This window comes from Rhinatrema bivittatum, chromosome 5 (assembly GCF_901001135.1).
Source record: "Rhinatrema bivittatum chromosome 5, aRhiBiv1.1, whole genome shotgun sequence".
Lineage (NCBI taxonomy): Eukaryota > Metazoa > Chordata > Amphibia > Gymnophiona > Rhinatrematidae > Rhinatrema > Rhinatrema bivittatum.
Window position 1 is genome coordinate 87,628,131 of NC_042619.1, and position 13,911 is coordinate 87,642,041.

Sequence of the window (13,911 nt, forward strand, 5' to 3'; positions counted from 1 at the left end):
TTTAGCTAGAAGGGATCTATAGAGCCCTAATGACTGATCAGAGGGTTTCTTTTCATCATAATCTTTCTTTAGTTCTCAAAAGTCTCTTCAATTCTTTAATGTTCTTGCTGTACCATGGGGCATTACATCTTCTAATCTGTAACTGCTTCAAAATAGGAGGACTAAGTTTATCAGAAATTGATGCAGTAATTTCAGACCATGATGTGATTGCTGTATCTATGTTACTAAGATTTATTTATTTTTTTATTTAACTCTTTTCTATACCGACATTCATGAAACATATCTATCGGTTCCCATGGAACAGGGGTATTATAACATTAACATTAAAGAAGAATATAAATTACAATAAACAAGGGGTTATGGGAACTTGGGTAACTGAAAGTGCAGATGATAGAGGTTTAACAAAAAAAATACTGGTTGTGCCATGGATCACATATAGAACACTCTATAAATATAGAACTTATAAAGAAAAGAATAAGTGTGGCTACAATGCAATGCAGTGGCAATACTGGAAGAGAGGATTAACAGATGGATAAAGGTTGTGACTTTCCAGGTTTAGGGAATTAGGAGGAGGGGGTTAAGAGAGGGGTTTAAGTCATTGCTAAGATTTGAAAGTAATGGTATCAGATTTTCTGATTTTATAGGTCTTTGATAAGAAATGGTCTGTTTTCTTTCGATAGAAAGGAACTTCTGTGTATTAGAGAAGATCAACTTATGATCAGACCAAGGAACTGATATAGTCAAAGCAGATGTATCATTAGCTAGAGTATTATTCACAAAAATTAAATCAAGCATGTGTCCTCTCTTATGAGTTGAAGTTTTAATAATCTGTTCCCAATCTAACGCTGATAGGGTATCTAGGAATATTTCACAAGCAGATAATCGTGGTATGACATCCACATGTAAATTAAAATCACCTAGAATTATTGCTGTAATGTTTTCATTGATATGGTTTGCTAGCAACTCAATTAATGGTGAATTATTATGTTCAAGAAGACCAGGAGAGCAATAAACAAGACAAACGTGTAGAGACTTTGATTTAAAAAGTGCTACTTCAAATGGTGGGGCAATTGTAATTTGAATTGGTTTCAAGGCTAAGACTAAGGGCTGGAGTTTTAAACTTACACACGCGGGGTACATTTGTGTGCGCTACCAGGTGTGCACAAATGTATGCATGATTTTATAACATGCACGCGGCTGGGGGGGTTACGCATGCAGGGAGATGTTCTTAACTGAATTCTCAAAGTACCTAAAATTTATTTTAAAAAAAGAACCGTTGAACTTGTATCATTGGAGACAAAGAGAAGATGGAAGAAGACATTTCTGCATATTCAGTCTGGCTCCCCACTTACATTCCTGAAGCTCCTGATTTGGCCTATCAGAATAATTCAGTGTAAGTGTTAATGCAGAGATGAAAGTCAGGAATTTAGAATTACACCACATTACCTCTATTTTACCCTTAAAGATCCCTAGACAATATGATGACAGAAACTATTTATATAGTATACATTATGTAAACTGTAATTAATAATATAAGGCTTGTTTACTTTTTGTCATCAATTGTCAGGTTTAACAATACATTATCCGATGTCCAAAGACAATACTTTTTCTAAACTTTCATAATCAGAATACAGTAAATCTAAATTTGTATACACAGTCATACGTGGCTTCATTTATAATATTCTCTGCTACTCCATAATAGTAATCTACTTTGGGATGTAGAACAAAGGCATTTCTATGCATTATATACAAGTGAATTCTCATCCCTTATTTTGCACAGTAGAATACATTGTGCTATAACAAAGTGGAATTACAAATATTTTTATTAAGCTATTTAACCAAAGCAGTGAACATTTTTTTTTTATCATAAATACATGTTTTGTGCATTGTTTTACTCATTTTTTTAGTATTCAAGCTATCTCCTTATCAAGAGTAAACAGAGCACGAGAGCAGTATATATTCTGCATAATATATTAGTCAGAGCTTCATGTAAAGCAATAGTAATTGTTCTTTTCTCCTTATGCATTATTTTCTAGTGAATATGCTCCCTTGACATTTAGTATTTTATTTAGGTCTGAATCAAAATTAAAAGGACCTTGCACAGAGAACAAACAGAAATAACTTCCTCACAAAATCTATCATAGCCAGGAGTCCAATGTATTACTTTCTCCACCCACATCATAGTCACTCTTGGGCCAATTTTAAAAGCTCCGCGCGCATAAAAGTTGGGGGTTATGTGCATGGCCGCGCACTGCGTGCATTTTATAAAGGGCCCGGCCACGCGCATATCCCCCGATATGCGCCAAAGTGCCGGGTCTGAGCAAAGGGGCACTCCAGCCGCTGGCTGATATGCAGAAGATACTTCTACTCCGGAGGGGCAGTAAGTATTACAATAAAAAAATTTGGGGATAGTTAGTTTAAGTTTATGGGTGGGGGAGGAGAGAAGAAGAGGGAGGAAGGATAGGGTTAGAGAAGTTCCTTCCCAGGCCGCTCCTTTATTGGAGCGAACTGGGAGGGAACTGGGGAAAAACGAAATCGCATCACCACGCGAAAATTAAAAAGTTTTATTTATTTATTTATTTAACAGTTTTATATACCGACCTTCATAGTAAATAACCATATCGGATCGGTTTACAATTAACAAGAATAAAAAACTGGGGTAACTATTCAAGTAAACGAAAGATAAACAGTAAGTAGGAATGAGTCAAAGTTACAATCAACAGGGAAGAGAACTTGGAAGCTTGCAACAAGCTGGAAAGAAGATAAGGCAGGAAATAAATATGAAGTGATGCCATAGGGCGTACGGGTTAAAGCTTAATGGTGCTTTAACCTGGGAGAGTCAGAGTCCATTCGTGAGTATAATCATCATAACGGGTAAGCGTGAAGGACAACTAGTGATTGTCTGGTGGGTCGGTGAAGGCTTGGTGAAAGAGCCAGGTTTTAAGTCTTTTTCTAAAAGTTAACAGGCAAGGCTCCACTCTGAGACTTGAAGGGATGCTATTCCAGATAGATGGGCCAGCTATCGAAAAAGCTCTGTCTTTGGTCATCGAGAGGCGTGAAGCTTTAGTAGGGGGAAATTTCAGGGTGCCTTTGAGAGTATCTCTAGTTGGTCTGTTAGAGGAGTGGAGTTTGAATGGGATTTCCAGGTCGAGTTGAAGATGATGATGGATAGTTTTATGAATTACGGTGATTGATTTGTATAGAATTCTGAAATTAACTGGTAACCAGTGTAGGTTCCTGAGGATGGGAGAGATGTGTTCGCTGCGGCTGGTACTGGTCAGCAATCTCGCAGCCGCATTTTGTAACATCTGCAGTGGTTTGGTAGTGGATTTGGGAAGGCCTAGGAAAAGGGCACTGCAGTAGTCTATTTTGGCGAACAGTAGCGCTTGGAGGATTGTCCTGAAGTCGTGGAAGAATAAGAGTGGTTTAAGTCGTTTTAGAATCTGTAATCTGAAGAAACAGTTTTTGGAGGTTGTGTTGACCATTTTCTTAAGGTTTAGACGATTGTCTAGTATTACCCCAAGGTCTCTAACCTGCTTGCAAGTAATGTGAGAGATGTGTGGAGATGGTGGGGAGATATTGATTTCGTTTGAGGATATGTGGAGCAGCTCTGTCTTGGAGGCATTAAGAACCAGGTTTAAACTGTTGAGTAGATTAGTGATGGATAGAAGGCAGTTGTTCCAATGGGTGAGCGCTTTTGAGATTGATTCTGTTATCGGTATTAGAATCTGCACGTCGTCTGCGTACAAATAGTGAATTAGGTTGAGGTCTGTTAACAATTGGCAGAGGGGGAGGAGGTAAATATTAAAGAGGGTAGGAGATAAGGAGGAACCCTGAGGTACGCCAAGAGTTGATTTAGTTAGGGGTGACTTTTTATTGTTGATTTTGACTTTGAAAGTCCTATTGCTGAGGACTTTAAAAAGATGGTGATTTAAAAAGATGGTAAAATCCAGCGCACATGTGCACACGGACATCGCATTTTATAGCATGCGCGCACCAACGCACGCATGTTATAAAACAATCGTGTGCACATGGATGCGCGCCCTCCCCTTTTAAAATCTACCCCTTGATATAGTAACATACATAGTAAATGACGACAGAAAAAGACTTATGTGATCCATCCAGCCTGCCCAGCAAGATTTTTTTTTTTTTAGGGGTATTAACTGCCATTCCATGCAGGTTACTCCACTTTATCACTTCTTCCTAATGTTAATATTTTTATTCTGCCTAAAGAGCAGAAGAGGGACAGACAAGCTACCTAAAATTATGTTCTACCTGGATTTCAGGGGGTACTCTAAGATTTAATCCTAATGCTCTGCACACTAAAATTGAGATACACTTTGTTTTTGGTGTTTTGTGTTATTGTGTGTGCCTACAATTCCTCAAGCAGAATACTGAGTCCACTCTGGTATAGTGTGGGTTTTTAACCTACTTTCTGAAGGGAAAGGTGGTTTGTTTGTCCCCATGTGTTATCTTCCCCCAAGTTCCCCAACAACTTTTCTGTTTGGTCTCCTATTGACATGAAATTTGGAGGATATTTCAGGGGCAACATGAATGAGCATTCTCACTGGGGTGTTTTTTCAGATCCACACATATGCATGGCCCATGCATATGAGCATCCTGTAAAATTAATTGGATTAGCTCTGGATGGATCATTTTTTCAAGATTTGTTTGTGAAAAATATTTCGTAAATTGAGTTTATGGTTTGAACTTAAAAAGATTACTTTTTCTCTATCAGGGTAATATATCATAGGTCAGCGAACACTTAATATCCACTTCTTCAATTTGTTTTAAATCTGCTATTTTGAGCATATGGTCATGCAATGAGTAAGTGGTTTAACTACAGCTAGAAATCAATGAATTTTAATTAGAGTTCTAAATGCCAGTTCCTTGTTCTATCCATTACAGCAACTTCCTCTTTTATAAAGTGGTTTGCTCTAATAATATATTATATAATAACGCACAGACACTGCCACCAAATACAATTTATATAAATGAAAAAAGGAATACATCAATCCCTTTCCTATGAGAGTAGCAGCTGCTAGCATGTGCTCTCTGGCAGTGCAGCAAGGGCCAGAGTGTTACTGGGGAGGGCATGAAGTGCTTCTTTTACACCCTATGGGCCGGATTTTAAAAGCCCTACGCATGTAAATCCAGAGGACGTGTGTAAGTCCCAGGGCTTGCAAAAAAAGGGCGGTCCGGGGGCGGGGCGCACATGTACGTCCGCGCGCTGCTTTGAAAATCTACCCCTATATCTTTACTAAAAGTTTATCCATTCAAATACACATCACAGCTGAAACATGAAAAGCAGGATATGCTATCAATAAACATATCTATCTTCTATATAAATAAAAATGTAAATGTTCATTTGTTCAAAATCTTAAATCTCCGAAAGTTCTTCACCGATTGCTTTGAAATTTTGACACAACGTTGCATTCGAATACACGCGTGTTTTTATATACCTACATTATATAGATGTCACACCTGTGACAGGTAAAAACATGCTTTTTTGGAAAAACAGCGCCATCTGTTGGACATACAAGCAACACACGCTATCTACAATATAAATGGGCTCTGATCGACGGCCCGCAAATGCGCAGTAGAGAGCAGCTCTACCGCGCATGTGCGGACCATTGAGCTCTGCGCTATGGGCTGGGTGTCACAGAGGGGAGGAGGAAAGAGCAGACGAGTCACCGCTCCGAGAAACGGCTCAGCCCGTTCCTCCCTCGCTGGGTAAGGGGGGAGGGAGTAGGAACTGCCGGACAGTTACACACAGGAGGAGGAAAGGGTAGAAGAGTTGCCGAGCCAGTCTGTCCACTGCTGGGGAAGGGGGGGAGGGAGTTGGGACGGCCGGAGCAGAGCAAATGCAGTAGAAAGCGGCTGTGAAGAGATCACAAGCAGCTGCAGCAGCCAAAGCGCAAACAGCTGAACAGAGAACAGCTCGCCCTCCTCCCCCGCCCCCTGAGTCCCGCAGATAAGGAGAAGCCAAGTAAATATCCCGCAACTGCGGGGGGGGGGGGGGGGGGGGGGAGGGGTGGAGGCAGTGCTGTCAACCCGCCCGTGGGTCTCAGCCACCACGGGAAGAGTTTACATGGGCATTGCTCCACCCCCACTCCCAGCAAAGCACCGTGACAGCCAGAGCCCTGCTTCCTCCTCCCTCTCAAGCCCCCAATCAGATTTCTTAAAGGCACAGGTCTCCCAGAAAGAGCAAAGTAAGCTAGGCAACGTGTCCCAAATCTGTTGCAGTGCCTGCCGCCTGCCCTTTGCGAGGGGTGGGGACGGAGTGTTTTCCTCACTCTCCCAGACACAACTGGCATGGGAACTTTGCAAGCTCTTGTGAGTGCAGAGCAAAGACTTAGGTGGGGAAGGGACAAAAATTCCGCCCGTTTTAACTGTGTGAGAGAGAAGTGTGGTAATGTGCGCTGAAGGAGAGTGTGAGTGCCAGAGAGAGAGGGAGACTTTGTGAGGGATTGTGTATGTGTGTGAGAGGGATTGGACGTGCATGTGTGAGGGACAGAGGGAGAGTGTATGTGCAAGAGATAGAGAGAGAGGAAATCTATGTAGGGGGCTGTATGAGAGAGAGATTCTCTATCCCCCCCCAGCTCTCCACTTATAGGTTACAGTGGAAGGGGTTCAGTGTAGAGGGGAATGGGAGAGCAAAGGAGTTGGGGCCTGTAAGGATAGAGTGAAAGGGGTCTGAGCCTGTCCCTCCGCCACTGGGGAAGGGGGGAGGGAGTTGGGATTGCAGGACCATTACGCCTCGCGAGATCCCCCTCGGCCACCGCTGCAGCTCCTACCACTGCCGCCTCTGGCCCTTCGTGGTGCTGGGGAGGGGGGGGAGGAGCGGAGCAGAGCAAAGACGTAGGAGGAGAGGGGACAAAAATCTTGCCCGTTTTAACGGGCTTAACGGCTTGGACTAAATATTTTACGATTCCATTTCAATGTTACCGATTGCATTGTTAAATTGAATTTTCATAGATTTCGATTTATTTTCATTTTGATTTAATTATTTCATGTGACATTGCGTTGGAATTGAGCTGTGTCGTTTACCATACTGTTCATTTAGTGAGTATAGTTTATGTTTTTTCTTTTTTCATTCTTTTTCATTTCTAGAATTATGTGGTTTACATCTAGACACGGATTGCTTCTCACATGGACAATTATATGTTGCGTGTTCTAGAGTCGGCTAACCAGACAATCTCTATAACTACACAGACAATGGAACAACAAAATATATTGTATACCCACAAGCATTGTAAAATTAAACATATTCGAAATGTGTGCTTTCTCTTTTCTTTCTTTTCCATTTAACCAGACTGAGCCACAGCAACGCGTGGCCGGGTACAGCTAGTTAGTTAATAAGAAAACAGAATATAAAGGAAAAATCAAACATTGATGTACAATCTATGCTAGACCACAACAAAGGGGGGAACCCAGAAATAGGTCTTGGGAATACAGACCTAACAATCCAAAGGAAAAAAAAAGTAGGAGGGGCATGAGGTGCTTCTGATGTAAACTGCACCATACATTATAGAGAAATAAGTTTTCATTACAATATTCATCTGCATGGATTACAGATCTGAGTAAAGGACATTTATGGAGAATGACCACAAGTACTATAAGAATCTTTCTAATTAGTGATGGCATGAGAAAAACTGGAAGAGTTAGAAGAAATCCAGACAGCTGGTAGGGTGGTGGTTTTGAACTGCAAAAGTTTTAAAAGTAGTTTGCATTAGAAGCCTTAAATCCTTTTCAAGATAAAAGCATTGTTCTTGTTTGATTCTAGGTGCCAAGCAAATGCAGATCATTCCAGCAAGTTTGACTTTTATATCCATTGAGTTACGCTTTGCACATTGTAATTGTGCAGTTAGTATGAGTCACCAATGCTTAAAGAGTGCAAGCAGCATTTCACATATAGCTAGCCAGAAAGTCAGCTATGTTGAAACAGCCATTTTTGTATAATGCTATTTTAACAGAAATTGTTTCACACTGAATATTAACCTAGAAACAAAATAGTTGTTTTAAAAATATTTGGTTTTCTTATCCTTTGTGCACTGGAAAGCGAATATATGCAAATATATGACTATAGGTACAGCACAGCCACGAAACCCACCTTTCAGCACGCAGGACACCGCTATAGTAGGGATGATCCCAAGGCATCAGCTTCTGCAACAACACAATCCAACCCTTAATCTCTGCAATAAAAATTCTAAATAAACTACAAAGAATGAACATGTAATTTTATAGCTTCATTTAGAGGATGACCGATTTTTGGTTAGTAATCCAAGGGGAGGGGCAGGGATAGGGAAAACCACACAATGCAGATATCTTAAGCTGCATCTTCTGTTCTGGATCAAAATCATGTATCACACTTTTACAGTCTAAAAAAATTAATTAATCTAGGACTTATCTTAAAATATTAATATTTTGAATAAAAAAAACCCTGGTTGTCCATACTAGCTGCAATATAGTTTACATGAAACAAATAAAAATAGGACCATCACATAGCACATCCCCAAAATTTACATAGGGAGGGTAATTTTCAAAGGCATTTCACATAACTGTAAAAGTGGTCCTTCATAAAATTGATCACCAAAAAAAGGTAACACTCGAAAACAATTTAATAAATCTTGATACCAACGGATGAGTTGATACAGGTTTACTATCAACTTGAAAATGATAAGCTGCGATGGTGCCAAGATGAACTTTCACTGAATGTGGCAAGGCCTGATTCAGAAAGAGAGGGCAAGGAGGTTGATAAATGTTTGGGTTCACATAAGAATGGGTCCAAGCATTATGCCAAGACGATATGAAGAACCTTTTCCATTTAAAGCCATAGGTTCTTCTAGTTAATGGCTTCCTGGCAGATACTATTATGTTCTTAATCTCTCTGTATGAAGAGAGATCTGTGATTACCGAGCATTCAATAGCCAAGCTATTGAATTGTTCAGAGTAGTTAAATCACAAGCAGATTGTGATGAATTTCAGGAAGACCTTGTGAGACTGTAAAATTGGGCATCAAAATGGCAGATGAAATTTAATGTGGATAAGTGCAAGATGATGCATATAGGGAAAAATAACCCATGCTATAGTTACACAATGTTAGGTTCCATATTAGGTGCTACAACCCAAGAAAGAGATCTAGGCGTCATGGTAGATAACACATTGAAATCGTCGGTTCAGTGTCCTGCAGCAGTCAAAAAAGCAAACAGAATGTTGGGAATTATTAGAAAGGGAATGGTGAATAAAATGGAAAATGTCATAATGCCTCCGTATCGCTCCATGGTGAGACCGCACCTTGAATACTGTTTACAATTGTGGTCACCACATCTCAAAAAAGATATAATTGCGATGGAGAAGGTACAGAGAAGGGCTACCAAAATGATAAGGGGAATGGAACAGCTCCCCTATAAGGAAAGACTAAAGAGGTTAGGACTTTTCAGCTTGGAGAAGAGACAGCTGAGGGGGGGTATGATAGAGGTGTTTAAAATCATGAGAGGTCTAGAACAGGTAGATGTGAATCGGTTATTTACTCTTTCGGATAATAGAAAGACTAGGGGGCACTCCATGAAGTTAGCATGTGGCACATTTAAAACTAATCGGAGAAAGTTCTTTTTTACTCAACGCACAATTAAACTCTGAAATTTGTTGCCAGAGGATGTGGTTAGTGCAGTTAGTATAATTGTGTTTAAAAAAGGATTGGATAAGTTCTTGGAAGAGAAGTCCATTACCTGCTATTAAGTTCACTTAGAAAATAGCCACTGCTATTACTAGCAACGGTAACATGGAATAGACTTAGTTTTTGGGTACTTGCCAGGTTCTTATGGCCTGGATTGGCCACTGTTGGAAACAGGATGCTGGGCTTGATGGACCCTTGGTCACCCAGTATGGCATGTTCTTATGTTCTTTTTTTTTTTTTTTTTTTTTAATTCTTTATTTTCCAATTTTTGAAAATTTTACCAAGAACATTACATTCTTATACAGAAAAATCAATGTCACAACCAATATCCATTAATTCAGGTATATAATCATATATCGTATTATAAGACATCTAAATTATAAGAAAATGTTTGTTCTTATGTTCTTAAGCTGTCAGGATGAAGAATAGGAAATACGGATAGAATGTACTTCTTTCTTCCTGAGTTAACAAGATTGGGTCTGTCTTTAGATGAATTGGAGAGCTGCTGGAGCTATGAAGATTAGTCAAGTTGGATCCTTTAGCACTTTTTACACTGTTCTATCAGTGGAATTGGTGGAAAAGTGTACATGATATCTGCATTCTAGTCAAACAGGAAAGTGTCCTGACCTGAGTTTACTGGATAGAACAAAGCAAAATTTCTCCAAATTTCTGTTCCATTCTGACACGAATTGGTCAGTTGCTGGAAGACCCCTTAAGTTGACTAGCACGTCAGATATTAATTGTTGCAGAGAAAACTTGTGCAGATGGAAATCTCTGCTGAGACAATCCACTAGCACACTGAAGATCCCTAGATGACAGATGACTTGCAGGACAGCTTGATTGCATCATTCTCAAATCACCTCCTGCTAAAGAGTCCATGAATTGTGACTCCTTATTTATTCACATAAAACATAGCCACCTAGCTGTCTATTTGAATTAGAATGCTCTTTCCTTGGAGAAGGTGCATGAAAGTTGCAGAGTATCCAATTACTCTCACTTCTAGTAGATTGATTTTAAAATGTCTTTCTCCGAGAGACCAATTCCCTTGGGTTAAAAAGGTCCAGTGTGAGTGCTCATCACTAAAATTACTTGATGAGCAGTGGCGGATTCCCGATGAAGACCGGCCTGGGGATTCGCCGCCCAGGCTGGCCCAGGAGATACCACGTGGTCTGCCGAGCATGGCTCTGACACGGCCGCGCTTGGCTGACCACATGACTAGCGCGACCGGCCCACCGGTGGATGCCCGATCTCCCGATAGGCCAATCCGCCCCTGTTTATGAGGGAGCCTGTGAAGTGGACCTCCTTCTTGATAAGTACAAGAGTTTAACCATGTACACAATTCCTGTTCATGTTTCTGGAAACTTCTATTTTGATTGTCAAGGGTTGAGTTAGCTGGTCCCATTGACAGCGAAGACCCTACTGCAGGAGGCAGATATGGAGGCAGATTAATGGAACTACATAAATGGATGCTGCCTAATGACCTAAAACTATTAAAACTTCTCTGGATGTCAAGCACTGGGAGTTTAATAGTTTGTGAATGAGTGATCTCAGAGTGTTTTCCCATTCCAATGCAAGAAAAGCTCTCTCCTGCAGTGAATCTATCCATGTCCCAAATAAAATGTATTTTCTGGGTTGGCATTAGATTCAAATTCATGAAATTCAGTAGAAATCCCAACTTCTGTAGAAGCTCTATTGACTTTTGCAGAAACAGTAATACACCCTGTTGGGAGATGGCTGAGAGCAGCCATTCATCCAGGTATTGGAAGACATTTATTTATTTAAAATCATTTGTTTATCATCACTCCAAAGATCATGGAGGTTTACAGCATAAAACATACATAAAAATCATAAAGCAGATATTGTGTTTCTTAACATTCTTGACAAACAGATGTTCTAAATGCACATGGACATGTACATATGAAGATTGCATTATTTTTCATGACAAAAGTACCCACACAAAAAGCAGGTGTAAATGTCTGACTACTTTGTACTGCTGCAAGTTTAAGTCCATGGGCTTTGTCTCAAAACACATAGTTGAAAATTACCCCTCCCCCACCAAATGCATTGTTTTAACAGCCATGTCATCCTGGAATTACTTTCAGATTTAAATAATCATTTTGACCTGCTACTTCATGTACACACGTGCTGTGCCAGCGCATGAAAAATGCTGGTGTGCTTCAGGTTCGTTTCAAGTAATGGCGCTCTTTTCCTTTTAATGGCACTTTGATGATTGCTGAGAGTTCTCCTTGTAAGAGTGGATAGCATGTAGCCAAACAGTCTGTTGTCCTCTACAAGCTTCTCCCACTTCTGTCCTATAACCTCTTCATGGAGGGGGAATGCAATTCAATGAAGGACAATTTCCAGGATCAGCTACAAAATCCTCATCAGTGAAGAATAAGGCTTGGACTCCCAGACGCTATAAGAGTGCTGCTACTACGGCCAGGCACTTGATGAAGAGCCTAAGAGCTGCTGATAGTCTGAAGGGAAGTACTTGGTATTGAAAATGGAACAGTCAACCCTGAAGTGAAGATAATGCTAGTGGGTGGGATGGATGAGTATGTGGGCATAATCATCCTTCAAGCTGAGGGTGCACAACCATTCCCCCTTTTGGATGTAGGAAAGAATCAGGTTGAGGGAATTCATTTTGAATTTCTCTTGAAGCAGACACTTATTCTGGATATGAGAACCCTGAACGGGTCTGAGTCTCCTCAATTTTTTTTTTTGGGACGGGACGGGACACGGGACGGGGGACAATGAAATACCAGGAGCAGAAACACCATTCACACTGGAGCACAGGGACCAGCTCTATTGCTCACTGATAAAGCAGCAAATTAATTTCCAGACATAGCTGTCTCAAGTGAGATAGATCAAGGCTGAAGGCTGAATAATGAGGAAGAGATGGTAGCTTATCGCTCGCTGTACAGGAAGAGGCAGAAGCAGGTATCTTTGAAAAGGCTGAAGGGGCTGAAGGGGCATCTCTGGAAATAGGGCCTCTTAGAAGTGTAGAAGAAGCATCTCAAAGATGGTTTGTTCAGGTCCTGCTGAGAAGGATTGGCCTTCTACATTTTGCTCTTTTATCTGTGTGACCGTTTTTCTAAATTTCTCTCCAAACAGATGATTCCCTAGAGAACGAACATCCGCCAACTTGTCATTTCCATTATCGCATAGGGTTCTAGCTCTCAACCAGACCATGCTCCAAGCCCTGATAGAAGCTGTTGAAGTACATGATATAGGATCAAATGATTCATAGACCAATCAAAGGTGGCGGCATATGCATTCTTCAGCGAATAGAAGTGGCTGCAGATAATTTCCTTCAGTCAGTTGAAAGAAAGGTTTTAGCTTTTGTATAAAGTATTGCATCATGTAATAAAACTGGTGATAATTAATCCATGCACTTAGCATGGAGTTCTGAAAAAACTCTTTTCCAAAAATGTCAAGCAACCTGGGATTCTTCTCTGTGGGCATACTGGATTACATTATTGTTTTCTTTGTTCTTTTCAGGGCAAACTGAACGACAACAAAATGATGAGGTAATTGGACCAATTCAAATCCTAGTGATTTCTGCACTGTATGACCTAGATGCATGAATAGCACGAGAGAGAGACTGTTTATAAGGGCTCTCATATAAGTCAACTATTTATACCACTGTAGGAAGGTCAACTAGTAACTCAAGATGAGGTTTTGGTGGTGGTCTAGGGTTTGGAAGGCAGTTTTACATGCACAGTCAGAGGTACGAACACCACAGTACACATCAGTGAAGATCTGATGTGATTTGGAGTGAGGAAAATTACACAAAGATGAGATTTGTATATTATACTCTTGACTTAGTTTTATGCACTCTACCTAGCTGCTATCAATCTAGGGCAAGAGTACACTGTACAAATCTCATCGTTGTGTACCTTTCCTCACTCCAAATCACATCAAATTTTCACTGATGTGTACTGTGCTGTTCGTATCTCTGACTGTGTATATAAAACTGCCCCCCAAAACCTAGACCACCACCTAGTTGACCCTCCTACAGTGATATAAATAGTTGACTAGTATGTGTGCCTCCCCAGAGGCTTGCTCTCCCTCTCTCTCCACTTCTCTCCTGCCCAAATGGGATTTGCGATAAATATCTCAAATCCCATTTTGGGCATATCACACAGCATAATGCCAGGAAAAAATTGTAGTTATTTCTGGCATTAAAACATGTGCTACACTATCGCATGCAACATTAAATACCCCTCATT

At 40.5% G+C, this 13,911-nt stretch overlaps 1 protein-coding gene across 2 annotated transcripts in view; it reads right to left on the minus strand.

The window, feature by feature from the left end:
• MIPEP (mitochondrial intermediate peptidase) overlaps window positions 1-13,911 on the minus strand; it is a 375,213-nt gene that overhangs the window by 228,416 nt on the left and 132,886 nt on the right. For both annotated transcript variants that reach the window (XM_029602546.1, XM_029602547.1), the window contains exon 10: window positions 8,114-8,166. In XM_029602546.1, the coding sequence (XP_029458406.1) occupies window positions 8,114-8,166 (53 nt within the window). The remainder of the gene's footprint in view (window positions 1-8,113; window positions 8,167-13,911) is intronic.